The following is a 20,459-nucleotide window of genomic DNA, read 5'->3' on the forward strand; positions in this document are numbered from 1 at the left end:
AAATCAGTCTGACCCTGTGCCTCATGGGAACAGTCCAGCCCGAACTGCCAAGCCATGCCTTCCCTGGACCGGAAACAGGCTTCCGAGGACCGGTTTCTGGCATTCCAGCCGTCTTCAGCCCGGCTTGCTTGAATCCAGTGGTGTGGAGAGCATGCGACTCACGTCTGATCATACCCATCCCACTCGGGGTGACAATTACAAAAACCACAGTTGATGGACAGAATGCAGAACAATGTCATACATTCACCCCAGTACAGAGATCTGGGCCTCAATGCACAAGTTACTACTTGTGTAACGATATATCTGTAAGAGACATTAGTTAGTGATAGATTCCTTACCTTAGAATATCCCCAGGCGTCAGACTGGATCCGGAAATTTTTGCGTAGCAGTACCCTTGCGCGTCAGTAGGCGTCATCTGCGGCTCCGCGTCCGTCGTCGGCGTTGTGGGCGCCGTGATGACGTCGTCGGAGTACTTAGACGCCGCCTCCGCGTGCCGACGTCAGCTTTTCCGTGCCAAAAACGCAGAGCTATGCTAAAAATCAACACTGGCGCCTTGAAATTAGGGCCCTGAAAGGGGATGACCGTAACCCTAGATATCGGTTTGCAGAACAGGGAGGATGGGTGGGTCGGTAAGGAATCTATCACTAACTAATGTCTCTTACAGATATATCGTTACACAAGTAGTAACTTGTGCATCTGAAAGAGACACGTTAGTGATAGATTCCTTACCTTAGAATAGATACCCCAGCAATACCAGCCCCGGAGGTGGGTCTGCGAACCAATAATCACACCAGAAAGTCCTGGAGGACGTAACGGCCAAAGAAGCCATCCCTCCGGACTTGGCTGTCCAGGCAATAGTGTCTTGCAAACGTGTGCAGCGAGGCCCACGTAGCCGCCTGGCAAATGTCCTGCAAGGGCACTCCTCGGCCCAAGGCAGTCATAGTCGCTGTGGCCCGAGTGGACTGAGCCCTCAGCCCAACAGGGGGTTCCTTCTTAGCCAAGGAGTAACACGCCTGGATACACAAGATGATCCACCGCGAGATGGTCCGCTTGTGCACCGCTTTCCCCTTCTTAGCGCCCACGTAACCAACAAAGAGATGGTCATCCACCCGTGTGCGATCCAGATAGAATGAGAGTGCACGTTTTGGGTCCAGATGGTGGAGCCTCTCTTCCTCTCTCTCTCGAGGGATGCGGAGGCGGAAAGAAGGTGAGCAAGGTGATAGACTGCCCAATGTGGAAGGCCGTGACAACCTTGGGCAGGAAAGAGGGACTAGTCCGCAACACAACCTTGTCCGGATGGACAGAGAGGAAAGGAGGTTTACAGGATAGAGCCTGGAGCTCACTCACTCTCCTGGCAGAGGTGATGGCTACCAGGAAGGCAGTCTTCAAAGTAAGAAGGCGGAGAGGACAGTTGTGAAGTGGCTCGAAGGGAGCGCACATCAGAAAAGTAAGAACCAAGTTCAAGTCCCACTGAGGCCTCACAAAGGGCACAGGAGAGAACGTATGTGTGATGCCTTTCAAGAATCGATTAACAATAGGGGACTTGAACAAAGAAGGTTGATCAGGCAGCCTCAAAAAGGCTGAAAGAGCATAAAGGTAGCCCTTGATAGTGCCCAGAGCAGAGCCCTGCTGGGCAAGAGAAAGAATAAAGAGAAGAACCTCAGAAAGGGGGGCAGAGAGAGGATCCACAGCCTTTGCTGTGCACCATGCCACAAATCTGTTCCACCTGCAGGCGTATACCGACTTTGTGGAGGGACGCCTGGCTGCCAGAATGATGTTACAGACTTCAGGAGGCAAGTCAAATGGCCTCAACTGTCGCCGCTCAATCTCCAAGCATGGAGGTGGAGACTGGACAGGTTCGGGTGGAGGACCGCCCCCTGCTGCTGCGACAGAAGGTCCTCCTGAAGAGGCAGATGAACCGGGGGATCGACTGACATACTGAGTAGCTCGGGATACCAGTACCTTCGTGCCCAGTCCGGAGCCACAAGGATGACTTGTGCCCGGTCGCGCCTGATCTTCTTCAGCACTCTGGGCAGAAGTGGTATAGGCGGAAAGGCGTACAACAGACCGCAGCTCCACTCGCAACGAAAAGCATCTCCGAGCGAGTGCCGCCTTGGAAATTCCAACGCGCAGAACTGTTGACATTGCGCGTTCTCTTGGGTGGCAAATAGATCTAACCAAGGCTCTCCCCACTACAGAAAGAGACCTTGCGCCACGTCCTAGTTTAGACGCCATTCGTGATCCATCATGCACCGGCGGCTGAGTTCGTCCGCCCTGGCGTTCAGAGAACCTGCCAGGTGTTGAACCACCAGGGTCACTCCCTTATGTTCCAGCCATTGCCAGAGGCGCAGAGCCTCCTGGCAGAGGGTCCACAACCCCACCCCGCCCTGTTTGTTGCAGTTCCACATGGCGGTGGTGTTGTCCGTGAACACCTGCACTACACTCCCTTGGACAGAGGGGAGGAATGCCTTCAGTGCCAGACGAATCGCCCGCAGCTTCAAAAGGTTGATATGGAGCCGGGACTCCGCCGGAGACCAGAGGCCTCTGATCTCCGCCTCTCCCATGTGGCCACCCCAGCCCTGGAGGGACGCGTCCGTCACAACCACGTGCTCTGGTTGGTGAAGGGAGAGGGATCTGCCGCTGACCCAATCGCGGTCCGTGAGCCACCACTGCAGCTGTCTCGCAGTGCCCTCCGAGATCAGGACATGGTCGGACAGGTTGCCCTGATGCTGGGCCCACTGAAATTTCAGGTCCCACTGCAGAGCCCGCATCCGCCAACGGGCGTGATGCACCAGAAGGATGCAGGAAGCCATCAGCCCCAGAAGCCGAGGCGTCAACCTGACCGAAACTCGGGATACAGGCTGAAAGATTGGAATCAGAGCCTGTATATCCCGAACCCGCTGTTCGGGTGGGTAAACTCGAAACTGCGCCGAGTCGAGAACCGCTCCGATGAAAAGGAGCTTCTGAGAGGGGCACAGGAGTGACTTCGGCACATTGATGGAGAACCCCAGCTGGTGCAAGAGGTCTGCCGTCGTCTGGAGGTGGCTGACGACTGTCTGGGGCGAGCCCACCTTCAACAACCAGTCGTCGAGGTAAGGGAAGACTGAAACCCCTAACCTGCGCAGATGAGCTGCGACCACCGCCATCACCTTCGTGAACACCCGTGGGGCGCTGGTAAGGCCGAAGGGGAACACGGTAAACTGAAAGTGCTCGTGGACTACCGTGAACTGCAGGTAACATCGGTGGGCCGGCAGGACGGGGATGTGGAAATAGGCGTCCTGCAAGTCCAACGCTACCATCCAGTCTCCTGGGTCCAGGGCAGCTAAGACCGGAGTCAGCATCTTCAACTTCTCCTTCCGGAGGAAGCCGTGGATGTTCCGTAGGTCCAATTTAGGGCGTAGGCCCCCTTTGCCCTTCTTGGGTACCAGAAAGTAGTGGGAGTAGCAACCACGTCCTACTTCTGGCCCAGGAACGCGCTCGATGGCCCCCTTGGCCAAGAGGGCTGAAACTTCCTCCTGCAGAAGCCGCAAATGATCCCCCGATACGCGGTGGTGTTGCGGTGGCATGGCTTGAGGGGTCGTCTCGAAGGGGAGGGAGTAGCTCCTCTGGACGATCTGCAGCACTAACCTGTCCAAAGTGACAGTGCGCCAGTGAGAGTGGTGATGGCGAACCCTGCCCCCACTGGCGTCACATGGGCCGAAAAGCGCAGACTAGGAGGGTTTAGAGGCGGATGCTGCGGGGGAGGGTGTGGACTGGCCTCGCCATTGTCCCCGACCGCCTCCACAGCGATTTCCACGGCCGCCACCGCGCTGGATGTTACCCTGCGGCGTGTGGCTGGCAGCACGTGTGGAGGCGCCCCTTCCTTAGCCACGAAAGAAGCGAAAGGCACCCGTTTGCTGGTGCGGGGCCGAGAGGCCTAAGGACTTGGCCGTAGCCCTGGAGTCCTTAAAGCGCTCAAGCGCATGGTCTGCCTTGTCACCAAAAAGGCGACGGCCATCAAACGGCATGTCCATCAATGTGTTTTGGACATCGGCCGAAAAGTTGGCGGACCTCAACCAGGCGTGGCATCTAATCGCCACCGTCGTTGCCATCGCTCTACCTAGTGAGTCGGTGGTATCCAGCCCACACCGGATAGAATATCTGGCTGTATCCCTGCCCTCCACAAGTGCTTGGACGAGTTTGGCCCGTACCTCCAACTGACACTCTGGAAGCACTTCCGCAACCATATCCCACAGAGAGTGGTTGTAGCGGCCCAAGAGGCATGCGGTGTTGGAAGACCGCAGTCCCAGACTAAGGGAGGAGAAGACCTTTTTACCGTACATCTCATACCTCTTGGATTCCCTGTTCGGCGGAGCCGACGGGAATGCGGTCTGGGAAGTGGACGCCTGGATGACCAGGCTCTCGGGGGTGGGGTGGATGGACAGGAAAACTGGGTCGCCCGGGGCCGGGTGGTGGCGTCTGGCCATGTTCCTATCTACGGGCGAACCCGTAGCGGGATTGGACCAAGTGCCCAAAAGAACGTCGGTCAAGGCCTCATTAAACGGCAGCAGAGGCTCTGTCGGGCATGACTGCGGTTTAAGGACCTCAGTGAGGAGGTTAGTCCTCACGGCCGCGACGGGGAGCTCAAGGCCCAAGGCCTTGGCAGCCCTCATCAACACCACACTGTATGTTGCCCCCTCCTCCGAAGCCACGGTAGGAGCGCGAGACAAAACCAGTGTCTGGAGAGGTGTCCTGACCACTGTCATCCCCAAGTTCACTTGTCCAGTCCTCTCGAGACTGACACTCTCGGGTCAGAGGGTCCTCAGACCCCTCCCGAATCCTCCTCATCACCCATCTCCTGATAATCAGGGTTGTCAATTGATGGGGCCATTGAAGTAAAACTCCCCAAGTGGCGTCGAAAGCGGAGCCGCGTGGGCGGTGTCACCCGAACCACCGGCCGCGTCGCGCGAGCGTTGGGGGGAGTCAGAAGAGCGATGATGTCTCTTCGACTTGTGTTTCTTACCTGACGATGACTTCGACCCGGAGGAGTGGTGCCGACTCCCGGAGCTGTGGTGGCTCCGACCCCGCGACCTGTCCTTTGACCTCCCGTGGGACCGGGACCTCTCGCGGCGCGGGGCCGACTGCCGGAGTTTGAGTCGCCTGCGGGACCGGACAGGGACCGGCAGTCGGTGTAGGCCTTGTCGTCGTGGTCGATGCCGAGACAGAGTAGACACCGACAGTGAGGATCCGTGACTGACATCATGCGGTCGCAATCCTCGCAGTGTTTAAACCCAGGCATCCCTATGGCACTGATCGGAGTCGTTCGACTTCGAAAAGATGATCAAAAAGATCCAAAAAGTTTAGTCAAAAAGTGACCAGAAGTACTGCTTTTTCCAGATCTGCTCTTGCTGGCGCGGAAAAAAGAAGAACTGACGTCAGCACGCGGAGGCGGCGTCTAAGTACTCCGACGACGTCATCACGGCGCCCACGACGCCGACGACGGACGCGGAGCCGCAGACGACGCCTACCGACGCGCAAGGGTACTGCTACGCAAATATTTCCGGATCCAGTCTGATGCCTGGGGATATTCTAAGGTAAGGAATCTATCACTAACGTGTCTCTTTCAGATCCATCATTTTTTGCACTCCACACCACCCCAGTTCAGACATGGCCATATGCAAATCAGTCTGACCCTGTGCCTCATGGGAACAGTCCAGTCCAAACTGCCAAGCCATGCCTTCCCTGGATTGGAAACAAGCTTCCGAGGACCGGTTTCTGGCATTCCAGCCGTCTTCTGCCCGGCTTGCTTGAATCCAGTGGTGAGGAGAGCATGGGACTCACGTATGAGCATACCCATCTAAAGAACGGTGATGGATTAAACCCAGATCAGTTGACTGGGGGTGAGTGTTTGTATTGTCAACGCTCCGTCCATCATCCTCTTTGGTTTTTCTTTGTTCGCCCTAAGTTGCCAGGGTATGCTCAGACGTGAGTCCCTTGCTCACTTTGCCACTGGATTCAAGCAAGCCCGGCTGAAGACGGCTGTAATACCAGAACCCGATCCTGGGAAGCTTGATTCCGGTCCAGGGAAGACATGGCTTGGCAGTTCGGGCTGGACTGTTCCCATGAGGCACAGAGTCAGACTGATTTGCATATGGCCATGTCTGAACTGGGGTGGCGGAGTGAGCTAAAGAACGGTGATGGATTAAACCCAGATCATTTGACTGGGGGAGAGTGTTTGTATTGTCAACGCTACGTCCATCATCCCCTTTGGTTTTTCACCAGATGCGAGTCCCACAGTGATGTGCTCTTCCCAAAGATAATGATTTTGGTCTTGTGGTTGCTTAAGACATTTGGTCTTCATCCAGTGTGTGATTTCAGTCATGCAGGCATTGTATTTGATATAGGTACTTGCTGTCTTGTCAGCAAGTGAGAGAATGCGTTGCGTGTCATCGGCATAAGAGAGGATGTTGATGTTGTGAGAGTGGATGATGCTGGCTAGAGGGATCATGTATGCATTGAAGAGGGCTGGGCTCAGTGAGGATCCTTGCGGATCTCCGCATATGAGGTCACAGAATTCTGAGGTGAATGGTGCCTTTCTGACTGACAGAGTCCTTCCAGTCAGAAAAGAGCAGATCCATCTGAGACCATGTCCTTGGATTCCAATATCAAGTAGGAGTTAAATGAGGTTGTGGTGGCAGACTGTGTCAAATGCTGTGAAGCGATCTAAGAGGATGAGGGCCACCATGTCTCCTATTTCCAGAGTCCTACAGATGTCATCTGTGGTGGCGATGAGGGCAGTTTCCGTGTTGTGGTTGGGTCTGAAACCAGACTGACTGGTTTTGAGGAGTTGGTGGTTGTTGGGGTATTTGGTATTGTGTCTGTTAATAACTTTCTTTAACACCTGAGCCGGGAATAAAAGAGGGGAGATCGGTCTGTAGTTTGCGAGCACTGAAGGGTCCATGGAGGGTTTCTATTTGCTGATGTGTCTGTTAATTACTTTTTCTAAGACCTGGGCCGGAAATGGAAGAGGGGAGATCGGTCTGTAGTTGGTGAGTACTGAAGAGTCCACATGGGGTTTCTTTAGCAATGGGAGGACAGTTGAGTGTTGCCAAGCATCTGGAAAGGCCACATAGGAGGTGGAGGCATTCAGAACAAGTGTAAACATAGTGCTGATGGGTTTCCGTATCTAGAGTAGGCATAGTGGAGGCAGGGGTTTAATGGAGCCATTGAGTGTATGGGCTTCATGGTGGCAGTGGTTTCTTCTGGGGTGATGATGGTTCTTTGGATAAAACCGTGAGGCGTTTGGCGAGGTCTGTCAGGTCCTGTTGTGGGCTGAAGTTGCCCTATATGGCAATAATTCAGCTGCTTTAACTGAGAGAGATTGCTGCATGGGTCATACCAGAGGATGATCAAGTTGGAGGCAGCCAATGCTGAGGTGAAATCTTTCACAATGGCAAATATTTCTTTGCATATGTTGGTGCTGGCATCAATGCTTTAAGCCAGAGTGGCACGTTTCATGATTCGGATCATTTGGTGGTAGCTTTTAAGGACGAATTTGAACATAGTCCTGTCTCCATTGTCCTGGCTCCTTCTCCGGTTGTGCTACAGTTGTTTGCAGTGGAGTTTCAGCAGTTTGATTTCCTGCCTGTACACACAAGCTTAGGTCTGGAATTTGTTGTATTTCTGTGTTTGAGGGGAACCAGGGAGTCGGGCTGGAGATAACTGAATTGTTGACATTCTTGATGGCTTTGAGGAAGCTGTTGCTCTATTCGGGTGGGTGCAGTGCTCCAGTCCTTATCAGTGATGCTGTTCCAGACTCGGCTGGCTGAGCTGGCAGTGGTGTACGTTGGACCGGGACAGGGATGCTGAACAAGATATTTTTTATGTTAGGTGGTTCCATTTGTAATTGGAACCCAGCAACATGAGCATAATTTTTGAAGTTGGTGATTTGCACTACAATGTTCCACTTTGGAAAATTCACAGAAGTAAATTCAAATGTTAATATGTGATTTACCTGACTGAATGTATGTTTCCTGTTGTTTTTAGATGGGTGCTCTTGTCTTTTGTTTTTTTGTATTTTGTACACATTGTTGCTAATTTACAGTTGGTTTCTGTACAGTTTGTTTCTCTGAAGTTTTGACTTATATGTTTTTAAAGCCCTGAATAAGTCCCAGTGTCACAGAATGAAACGTGTTGGTTGTGTCCTTGTCCATGCTTTTAAAGTTGAAGCAGACAAATAAAAAAATAAAATTTCTTAAACATATGTAGTTTGTAATGTCTATATCCAATGTTGCTTCAACTCCTTTGATTCTCAGTTGCAATTTCAAACTTTAATGTGGACCTTTACTGGACTCTTTTGCTTAATACGCTCTTAGGAGCGAGTCTCACTCCTGCTTGTCACCTTAAACAGCATGCATTATGTTGTATGCACACTTTTAAGCACATTACCTGGAGCTGTTCTTTCACACTTGATTGACTTATTTCATTTAAATACTGCCGAAGAGAGTGTTCTTTCTCATTTAGGGAATGATGCAACTTCTGTACTTCAGTCTGTAAAAAAAAAAAAAAAGAGTCATATATCACGTAATATCTACATCTATCTATATATATATCCTTTTCGCCTGTGTCTGAGACCACGAGTGATTGCATCTGGAATTCTCATATATACATATATATATATATACATATAAAATACTGAAAACTGCAGAGCTCAAATTCAGCTTATTGTCAAGTGGACATTTATTCATGCCGCACTTTAATTAAACAGGATTCTCCATTCCTGCTTTTTTTAGAGCCCACCCTGCAGGGTCGAGGGCCCACAGCAAAATGGGGTCTCTTTGCAAGCATCTTATGAAGGGGGCATGACCCGCTTGTCACTCGCTCCAGCCAGCGGATTACCACTGCGATTTGGTGACGGAGGAAAGAAAGGGAAATGAGAGAGGTGACACCCTCTCTCTGTGACTTTGCAACGTAAGTATTTATTATGAGCGTGACAGCAGCAAGAAATGCACTTTGCAAAGCAATTTTAACAGTGTGCACTATAAAATATGTCAGCAAGTGAAGGGAACATTGGCTAAAGAAATAACGCTATTGAGCAAAACTAAATTAAATGCCAAGCCACGCTGCAAAAGTGAATTAATGGTGCACCCTGGGGCCTGTAGTTGAACAACGGGCCACGTGACCACTAGGACTTAAAACTAATCACTCTCACTTGTGAACAAGGCGATGACGCCGAAGCGCGTAGGGGAAGAAAGAAGTGTTTAAATGCTGCAGCGCTGAAGACGAATAATCGTACACTTGGCAATAAGCGGAAGTTGGACTCTGCAGTTTTTTTGTTTAATTAAACAGGATTCTCCATTCCTGCTTTTTTTCAGAGCCCACCCTGCAGGGTTTGGGACCCCAAGCAAGATGGAGCCTGTTTGCTAGCATCTAATGGAGGATCCTGAACTGCTTGTCACTCGCACCAGCCAGCGGATCACCACGGCGATTTGGTGACAGAGGAAAGAAAGGGAAATGAGAGAGGTGACACCCTCTCTCTGTGACTTAGCAACGCAAGTATTTATTATGAGCATGACAGCCGCAAGAAATGCACTTTGCAAAGCAATTTTAACAGTATGCACTATAAAATATGTCAGCAAGTGAAGGGAACATTGGCTAAAGAAATAACGCTATTGAGAAAAATTGAACTAAATGCCAAGCTACGCTGCAAAAGTGAATTATTGGTGCACCCTGGGGCCTGTAGGTGAACAACCAGCCATGTGACCACTGGGAATTAAAATGAATCTCTCTCACCTGTGAACAAGACGATGACGCCGAAACGCGTAGGGGAAGAAAGCAGTGTTTAAATGCTGCTGGGCTGGGCTGAAGACGAATAAACGCCCTCTTGACAATAAGCCGAAGTTGGGCTCTGCAGTTTTTTTGAAGCCTCTATGCATGTATATATATATGTATATAGGCGCGCAATGCCGAAACGCGTCCTGTGTTTTGTTCTACAACTGATGCACTAATAAATCATCTGGTGAAAGAATACCCCAGCGAGTGCGGCCCGTGCTGGAGCTGAATATATATATATATATATATATATATATGGAAAATGCTACTTACCAGTATGCATCTGTTCTTGGCATGTAGAGCTGCAGAGTAGTACACTGTGCATTAGATCGCCACCTGGTGTTGGGCTCGGATGATTGCAGGTTGTTGTCTTCTTGGAAGAAGTCTTTGCTAGTCCCGATAGGTGACTCCTCCCTTGGACAATACTACGCATGGGCATCGGCTCCATCCTCAGATTGTTTTTCGCCATGATGGGAAATGATGGAGTCAGTAGAAGTAAAGAAAAGAAGGATGTCCATGCGTATGCATCTAAGTAAGATGAGAACTGGAACGGATACAAGTCCCGGGGAGGCGGGAGGGCGTGTACTACTCTGCAGCTCTACATGCCAAGAACAGATGCATACTGGTAAGTAGCATTTTCCGTTCGAGGCATGTGAGCTGCAGATAGTACACTGCGCATCGATTGTTCAGCAGTATCCCCTTTAGCGGTGGTCACCTGTATCCGTTGCAGTAGTTTGAAAGAGAGTTCTAAGGACAGCTTGGCCTACCGCAGCTTGCTGCTTGGCTTGCACATCAACACAATAGTGTTTAGTGAAGGTGAGTGGTGTAGACCATGTTGCTGCCTTACATATGTCCTCTAGTGGTATATTTCCTAGAAAGCCATAGAGGCTCCTATTTTGCGAGTGGAGAGCGCTCTAGGCGGAATTGTTAGTGTACGTTTAGCTTTTATATAGCATATTTATATACACTTTACAAACCACCGTGCAATCCTGCCTTTGGAGATGGGGTTGCCCTTGTGCAGTGGAGAGAAAGCGACAAACAGTTGTTTCGTTTTTCGAAATGATTTAGTCCTGCGGTGTAGTAGAGTAGAGCTCTTTTAACATCTAGGGTGTGTAAAGCCCTTCCTGCTACTGAATCTGGGTTTTGGAAGAACACAGGTAGCTTGACAGACTGATTGAGATGAAAAGGAGTGACGACTTTTGGGAGAAATGTTGGATTAGGCCTAAGAACTACTTTGTTGGGATGTATTTGAGAAAAATGGTTCTTGTATAGCGAAAGCTTGTATTTCACTTACTCTTATGAGAGAGGTGATAGCAACAAGGAAAGCAGTTTTCCCTGTTAGGAATTGCAGCTCACATCTATGTAGGGGCTCAAAAGGGGGTCCCATAAGTCTGGTAAGGACAAGTTTTAGGTTCCACACAGGAGAAGGAGGCAACCTGGGTGGGATTATCCTTTTTAAGCCTTCCATGAACGCTTTAATCGCGGGAACTCTGAAGAGAGACAGATGTTGTCTGTTCTGTCAATAAGCTGCAATTGCTGCAAGGAGCAGGCGTATGGAAGAATATGCCAAATTAGATCTTTGTAGATGTAGAAGGTAACAAATGATATTCTGGATGGAAGGATCCAGGGGGTCAATTAGATTATTCATGCAATAAATTGCAAATCTCTTCCATTTAGCAGAGTAACACGTTCTGGTAGTGGGTTTGCTGGCTTCTTTAATAATGACCATACAGTCTGGTGGTAGGTTTAAGAAACCAAACTCTAGGACTTCAGGAGCCAGATCGCTAGATTCAGTTGGGGTGCCTGATTTCGCCATGGTTCTGTGTTAACAGAGATGGAGTGAGCCGCAGCTTTTGGTGTGGAACTAGAGAGAGTTCCAGCAGCGTGGTGAACCACGGTTGGCATGCCCACGTGGGAGCTACAAGGATCAGTTTGAGAGACTGTTTTCTGAGCTTGCGCACCACTAATGGAATTAGTGGGAGAGGCGGGAAAAGGTACGCAAATCTGCCTGACCAGTTCACCCATATTGCATTGCCTTCAGACAGTGGGTGTGGAAACCTGGCGGCGAAGACTGGGCATTTTGTATTTTCGTGGGTGGCGAACAGGTCTATGTGTGGATGACCCCACCGTTGGAAGAATGGCTGAAGAACTTGTGGATGCAATTCACATTCATGAATCTGTTGTGCCCGTTGAATCAACAGATCTGCTATCTGATTGTGAACTCCTGGAAGGTGTTCTGCTAACAGATGGATGTTTCGAGGAATGGCCCATCTCCAAATGTCTTGTGCAAGCTGGGACAGTTGCAGTGAGTGTGTCCCCCCTGTTTTTGAATGTAGTGCATGGCTGCCATATTGTCCGTCCGGATGAGGACAGCCTTGACTTGCACATGAAGTTGGAAGGACTTGAGTGCTAGGAATATTGCTAGCAGCTCGAACTGGTTGATATGGAGTAGCCGCTGTTGAGTGATCCATTGACCCTGAGTGGTATGTCGTAGGAGATGGGCTCCCCATCCTGTGAGGGACGCGTCTGTTGTGAGCACTACTTGTGGAACTGGCTCTAGGAACGGCCACCCCTTTGTCAGGTTTTTGGTGTTCCACCACTGCAGAGAGCGATGTGTGTGGCTGTCCACCAACACCAGGTCTGCTAATTGACTGTGAGCTTGGTTCCACTGTCGTGCTAGACACTCTTGTAACGGACGCATTTGCAATCTTGCGTGTGGAACTATGAAGATGCAAGATGCCATCATGCCTATGAGTTTCATAAACACTCTCGCTGGGAGAGATTGTTGGTGTTGAAAAACAGCAACTAAGTTTTGAATGCTCTCTATCCTGGCTGGGCTGGGATAAGCTAGAGCTGTAGACGTGTCTATTGTAGCCCCTAGATACTGGTGTACGTGCGAAGGCTCTAGGTGCGACTTGGTGTAGTTTATTGTAAAACCCTAGGTTGTGCAGCAGTTGGATCATTTGGAGTGTGTGTGCAACGCACTGGCTGGCAGATTTGGCTTTTATGAGCCAATCGTCTAGATAAGGGAAGACATGGATCTGTTGTCTTCTCAGATGTGCTGCTACGACTGCTAGGCACTTTGTGAATACTCTTGGTGCCATTGTCACTCCAAATGGAAGGACCGTGAACTGATAGTGTTGTCCTTCCAGTACAAACAGTCGGTATTTCCTGTGAGCAGGATGTATAGGGATGTGAAAGTAGGCGTCTTTCAGATCTAATGTAGCAAGAAAGTCTCCCTGTTGCAGCAGTGGAAGCACTTGTTGCAGAGTGATCATATGAAAATGATCTGAGTGTATGTAATGGTTGAGGGGCCTGAGGTCTAGAATCGGTCTCAGGGTCCCGTCTTTTTTGGGAATTAGAAAGTACAATGAGTAAACCCCCATCCCTTGTTCCTGTAAAGGGACTATCTGAATCGCACCCTTCTGTAGAAGGGATAGAACCTCTTGCTGGAGGAGAGCTAGATGATCGGTAGACATCGGACGCTGTCTGGGAGGTATATGTGGAGGGGTTGCTGTAAGTTCTAGGCAGTAGCCCTGTTGGATAATCTGTCTTACCCACTTGTCTGTTGAAATGGAGTTCCAGACAAGCAGGAACTGTGTCAGTCTGCCCCCTACAGGAGTGGAATGCTGTCGGGGGAGCGTAGGGAAGTGCTTAGGGGCGGAAAAGGCTCGAGTGTTGTTATTACCTCTACCTCTGCCCTTGGTATTATTGCCTCTGTATCCTCCTCTATAGTAACTCTTGGTAGAGGAGGTTTGTGTCTTGAAAGACGTGTTAGCGTCTGTTCTAGTTTGTTTGGAGCCGCCTCTGTAAAAGGAGCGACGAAAGGAGCCTCGGGCTGGGGTAAATTGTAAGGCCCCCATAGACTTGGCAGTGTCTGTGTCGTTTTTCATTTTTTCGAGGGTAGTGTCTACCTCTGGACGTAATAACTGGTTTTGGTTAAAAGGCTGGTTCAAAATGGTGGTTTGTACTCCCTGTTTGAACCCCAAAATGCGTAGCCACGCATATCTCCTAATAACAACACTGGTATTAATTGCCCTAGATGCTGTGTCTGCGGCATCTAGTGCGCATTTGATGGAAGTGTTAGATATTAACTTGCCTTCCTGTATGAGGTCAGTAGCTTGATCTTTGTACTGATCTGGGAGGTGTTCAAGCAATTTCTCCAATTGGTCGTAGTGAGCCCGATCATAACGGGAGAGGAGGGCTTGCGTATCAGCTATGTGCCATATATTGGAAGCCTGCGCAGCTATCTTCTTGCCTGACGCATCAATAATCTTGGAATCTTTGTCAGGCAGGGGTGCTTCACCAGAGGTTTGAGAATTGGCCCTTTTACGTGCGTTGGACACCACTAATGAGTCTAGTGGCAGGTGTCCTTTAATGTAGACTGGGTCTTAGGGTGCAGGTCTATATTTCTTTTCAATTCTGGGGTTTAAAATTCTGGTACGCACAGGATCTTTAAAGACCTCAGTAGCATGCTTAACCACCCCTTTGATCTTGGGAAGAATTTGGGCGGATCTCTGAGACTGCTCAAAAGTGTCTAATATAAAATCTTCCTCAATGGCCTCAGAGTGCAAGGGGACACCATGGTATGTAGCAGCTCTGTTGATCAGCTGGCCAAACCCAATAGTATCCTCAAGAGGAGAAGGTTTAGATGGGTTTAGATGGGTATGAGGGTGCCTCAGGGACATCAGGGTCATTTTCAGGGTATGGAAACCCCCACCCATTCGCAATATTGTGTTTACTGTCTTATCTGTCCCTGTGGGAAACTCTACATTGGAAGTACCAAGCACAGGGCCAAGATTAGGATAATGGAGCACATGGGAGCAATTAGAAATAACAACGAACAATACCCGGTTGCTCGACATTTCAAGACACACCACAATCAAAATGACAACTTACTGAAATATGTGGTACTTGATGCAGTCAAGGAGAATGTGAGAGGGGGTGATAGACTGCACCAACTGAGAATCTTGGAATCTAAGTTCATTATAGATTTCGAGACACTACACCCTGTTGGGATGAATTGCAGGGAAGAACTGGCAGTCCACCTCTGACACATACAAATATAATCGGTCTGATATTTCAATCTTTTGTTTTAACATGTAAATAATTTGTCATAATTGGTTTTAAAACACAATTTTTCTTTTTACATAGGACAACAAGACTGCAAACAACAAGAAAAGCCAAATAGATACAATTGTTGAATCAACACTGTCACAACTGTTTAGCCCACTGGGGCGATACCCACATAATCACTAGAAAGTGAATTCATGGACACCATATTAGCCCACTGGGGCTAGACGGAACTTTATTTTGTTTGTTTGATATTATTTAATCATGTACAAAAACTATTAATAAAGGTGGTACGCTAATACTACTTCAAGATGGCGGCCAAAATGGGTCGGGGAGCACGCAAGCATGGGCAAGCTCACCTGTATGAATTCACTGACAATTTAATTAAGTTTAGCCCACTGGGGCAAGATTTATTTTGTTGGAGATTGTTTGAAAACGCAAATTGTGACAATGTATGTTTATCAATTCACACCACTCCAAAATGGCAGTTAAAACAGGTCGGGGTGGATCAACTATAGTCCTTTTTCCATGCACCTTGTTTTACTATGTAAACAGCACTTTGCATTGATCACAATCACCGTGACCAAGCCTTAGTGGCGAAACGCGTCGGTAGGGAGCTGCTGATTACGTGCCTCTAATAAATACACTTTGAAGCATCCAGAAGTAGCCTGTGCCGTTCTTCGGATTGGGAGAAACTTTGTTCATAAAATTAAGGGTGTCCGGCACCCACACAAGCTCGCCGTGATATGAGACGAGGAACAGCCGGGAAAGGTTGTTTGTATATATATATATATATATATATATATATATATATATATATATATATATATATATATATATATATATATATATATATATATATATATATATATATATATATATATATATATATATATATATATATATATATATATATATATATATATGATCAATCCATTTTGTATGGCGAAACGCATTGTGAATTAAACCACACTGACATCACTCGATTTGCTGGTTTCTTCACTTTCCTGAGAGCACGCTGACTAGCTGGATTGTTTGTAGATATATATATATATATATATATATATATGTATTCACTCCGCGTTCACCTCTTCAAAAGACAGGGACCCAAGATTCCAGTTGATATCTGTTTATTTGCTGTGCCGCAATAACGTTTCTGCTCCCAACAGAGCCTTGATCATGTATACATATACCTTTTTACTATCTATTATAATGAACCCTTTCAAAACCCGTCCGGACAACATTTTGTAATGCTAATATCTCAAACATTTCAGTTTGTATTTACACAAAATACATCTATTTGGTGCAATTCCATTCAGGTACTTTTGTTATAGTAGAACGAGAAAAATCATGATGGTGCCAAAATGGAAACCCTATTTTTTTAACAATCTCCACCTCCAGCAACCCTGATCCTTCCCTAGCAGATACTCTCCCAAGCATACCTCCCAGCAGATCCCCACAGCGATGGCTAAACTTACTTGGATGAACCAGGCAAGAACAAAACGTTGTTCAGATTTGTCAAACACTGATAAAGTTATTAACAAACTATAAAAGTATTTTTTAATGAACTGTTATCTGAATCAAACCTACACAGTCAATGGCTGGATGTATGGAGCAATACACAATCCCACAGAAAATGCTACCAATATTGTACCTTATTGAGACACTGACTTTCTAATATTTTCACTTTTTTTCCAAAGATTGATTAATACCAGGTTAGGAAGCAAGAAACATGAAGAAAAGTGCATGCTTGCACAATGGACATGCCTTTCACCCGCATGATGGTTACACACACACAGACACACAGGAAATTGCAAATACACAGCATGATCTCCTATTATTTTAACAATATGCCGAAATCCTTGCTAGTAAAAACACATTTCAATACAATGGCAGTCAAGTTATAATCATCAAGTTACAATAAATCATGTTTTTAAATGTGCATCTACATAAAGAAAACATACGGAAAATAAACTTCGCCACAGATTTAGCTACACAGAGTGTCAATTTAATTACAATATTAAATATTGTAAAAAGGAATCACCATTAGTACTATACCTGATAGTTAGATTGTTGTTCTTGTACAACGAGCAATGCCTTTCTGCGTGAATCAACAGCATGATGAAATTGTTTAAGCCAAGTCTGAATAGCAATAAAACAAGCAGATAATTCATCTGTGCTATTCCCAGCACTTGCAAGGGACTTCAACAGTACATCTTGTTTGTCCCTTATAATTATTTGCATGTTGTCCAACTCTAAAGGCACGGTCTGAAAGAATAAGCACATTTGTAAAGAGATCCCAATATCTGAGAGAAAAACTAAGAAGCAACAGCTGTAAAAACATTTCAATATTTTTAACTAGAACATTAGCATAAATTGGCGTTGATCAATACTATCAGTAAACACAGCTGTCTATTCTGTGAGTGTGTTATTGAATCTCACCACTACAATCAAGGGCCTGTATGGGCTGTTCTGAACGTTTTTAAGTTCTGGTTTTTGGGTTCAATTGAAACTTTTCAGACTATTACATCTCTTAAACTCAACTGGGTTAAAGATCATTAAGAAAATGGTGCCAGTATCCAAATGTTTCACTAGCACAGGAGGCGTGGATACTTTGGAGCTTGGAGCATAGACACCACAATAACTGTTTAGAAGATACACTGAAAATGTAGCTAGCCAAAGAGGATACCAAAGAGCCAATTGGCTCTTAGAAATATCTACCAATAAATGGAAACACTGCAGGGCTCAGCCACAGTCTATTTCAAACCAGGTTCAGAGGTAGAACCATCCTTAGCACTAAGGGACATTCAGAATCTTTGTTCTGTTGAATAAATATGTGAAATCCTTACAGGCCAGACAACCGCTAAAGGCTCTGTACACACTGACCTTTATATTTACCTGTAGGTAAGGCGGGAGTAAATGGAGCGAGTAATCAAGGTGGATGGGAAGGGCTTACTGATGTGTGTCTTGCGAGTTTTAGGATGGAACTCTTTTGGCTCCTAACAGACTCCGTAGAGCTGTGATGTAGGTGTGGGAGTGGAATGCAATGAAAGATTGTTTCAGAATGTTTTTTTTTTAAACCTTTATTTAACAATCAGGTACATTACATTCCGTACAGATCGATCACATACATACACATTACAATTCCTTTATCTCCTGTTAATTCTGGTAGTGCTTCCCAACGGGCACGACATTGATGGCCTAATATTGCACCTCAGTACTGTCCATAAGTTATAATGCACAACATAGCACCCATTCTATAATGCATTTAAGATAACGAGGCAGCCAGTAGCACAATACTTTCCACATCATACATCTGCTCGGGCCGTACATCGTTTGCAATATCTTCCAACGATCTCAGGATGCCATACAGCCCCACATTTCAGAGTGATACACCCACAGTGTTCCCCCGTCATGCCAAGCTAAAGCCATGAGCCAATAGTGAGAATGCCGCTAAGGGGTGTTAACAGTGTCAGTGTAGCGGAGCCATCCCTCTGGCTGTGCCAGTCCCTACCCTCAAGACAGTGTCCTATTTAGACACCTCCTTCCTGGCTATCACTATCCGATTCCCCATGTTGGGACACCTGTGACATCCAATATAGCTGCAGCGGGCCCCATATGGCTTTAGGCTTACAACGCACTGGCACCAGATCAGCATATATATTATGCTGTTCCTGGCAGTACTTTACATCGTCTATCCATTCCTTAAATTTCGGAGCCCTGCCCCTTCCCCATCTACATGCCACTCTCCTCTTCGCTAGCAACAATGCAATGTCCACAAACCTACGGGATATCTTAGGTATATCTTTTGTGTGTCCTAGTAGCATTACCAGGGGGTTCAGTGGGACCGCTCCCTCAGTCATGATCTGCAGCGCCGCGTGTACCTGGGACCAATATGCCTGTACTGCGCCACAATCCCAAGCCAAGTGGAGGAACCCCGCACCTTCAGCCCGACATCGAACACACCTATCATCGTCTGCCAATTGGAGCCTCAGTTTCCTGACCGGTGTAAAGTGAAATCTCTGCACAAATTTATAATGGATGATTTTAAGCCTGCAACTAGAGGAAATGTTGGCTGTGACAGTGCAGCAATAATGCCATTGTTCATCAGTTATTTCAGTGCCCAGCTCCAGACTCCATTGGCCTCGTGCTCGAGTATCAACAGTCACTCGCTGTGATCTAATAGTGTTGTACAGTTTCGACACTAAGTGGCGGCCATCGGACACCAGCATAGTATGCAAAGGTAACACCACCCCGGCTCATCAGGGAACTGAGGCAGTATCTCTTGCATTCCTTATCTGAGTCTAATATAGTAAAAGATCTCTAATGGCGTTGGGGGACCGATCTGAAACATCTGCTCTTTAGTGCGAAAGCAACCATTGAGGAACATATCTCCCCACGTATTCAGTTTGACACGTTTGCATATGGAGCGAAAGCCTGGTTCCTGCAATAGGGACAGGCGTGGATGATACGTGAGTGGCAGGGCCGGTGAATACAGAATAGGAGCATCCAGAGTTTTAGTCACTCTCCTCCACGCATCCACAGTGCACGTAACCGTAGTAGCCGGCGTCTCAATGTCTCCAGCCTTTCCCAGTAGCATTCCATTGAGCGGGAGGGGATGCACAATCTAGTCCTCAGCTGCAACCTGCGGCATAAAGGTTGTGGGATGTACCCAGTGATACGCGTGCTGCGCCTGAGCGCTCATGTAGTAAATCTCAAAATCTGGGATGCCAAACCCCCCTTTCTCATAAGGCTGTGTTAGAGTGGCCCATTTCAGCCGTGGTTGTTTACCTCCCCAGAATAATCGGAGGAGTTCCGACCTCAATCGTTTAAAGAAATAGGACCCAGGGTAGTAGGGGACATTCTGAAAGATGTACAAGAACCGTGGGAGCACCACCATCTTTATCAGCGAGGCTCTGCCTGCCATGGAAAGCGTTAATTACATCCACCGCATGACATTATCAGCCAGCTTGGAGATAGCCACTCATAATTGAGTCTGATCGTCTCCTCCCTATTGAGCGAGATCACGATGCCCAAGTAGCGAAGATCTGTGCTGCACCACTCCAGAGGGTAGTCTAACTGAAATTGCTGCACAGCTGCCGTAAGAGGAAAAAATTGTGACTTTTTCCAGTTAATATGTACTCCAGAAATCCTCCCAAAAATGAGAAATTCCCGCAATATTGGGTTAAGATTCTGCTGTGGGTCTTTCACAGAGAGTGTTATGTCGTCTGCATAGAGTGACACCCCTATCTGCCGCTGAAAGCAATTAAACGCACTGTTTTTATAGAGCTGCCGAATTCGGCACGCCAGCGGCTCAATCGCTATGGCGAAGAGCAGGGGGATAGGGGGCAGCCTTGCCTGGTTCCTCTCGTGATTGGCATTTGGGGGGACAGCACCCCGTTGATAATAACTCTAGCCACCGGTTCGGTGTATAGCAGTTCCACCCAAGCAATGTATATTTTAGGAAATCCCATCCTACATAGTATGGTCATGAAGTACTTCCATTCTACCGAATCGAATGCCTTCGTGGCGTCCAGGAATATTGCGGCAACTGGTAGCTCAGGAGCTATGGTGGG

General features: G+C 47.7%; 1 protein-coding gene across 1 annotated transcript in view; it reads right to left on the minus strand.

Moving 5' to 3' along the window:
* Positions 1-20,459, minus strand: part of SYNE2 (spectrin repeat containing nuclear envelope protein 2) — a 1,750,628-nt gene that overhangs the window by 451,321 nt on the left and 1,278,848 nt on the right. Inside the window, exons 112-113 of the mRNA XM_086937933.1 lie at positions 16,942-17,151; positions 8,428-8,529 (exon numbers count right to left, since the gene is read on the minus strand). Coding sequence (XP_086794059.1) covers positions 8,428-8,529; positions 16,942-17,151 — 312 coding nt within the window. The remainder of the gene's footprint in view (positions 1-8,427; positions 8,530-16,941; positions 17,152-20,459) is intronic.

Source organism: Lissotriton vulgaris, chromosome 9 (assembly GCF_964263255.1).
Source record: "Lissotriton vulgaris chromosome 9, aLisVul1.2, whole genome shotgun sequence".
NCBI lineage: Eukaryota > Metazoa > Chordata > Amphibia > Caudata > Salamandridae > Lissotriton > Lissotriton vulgaris.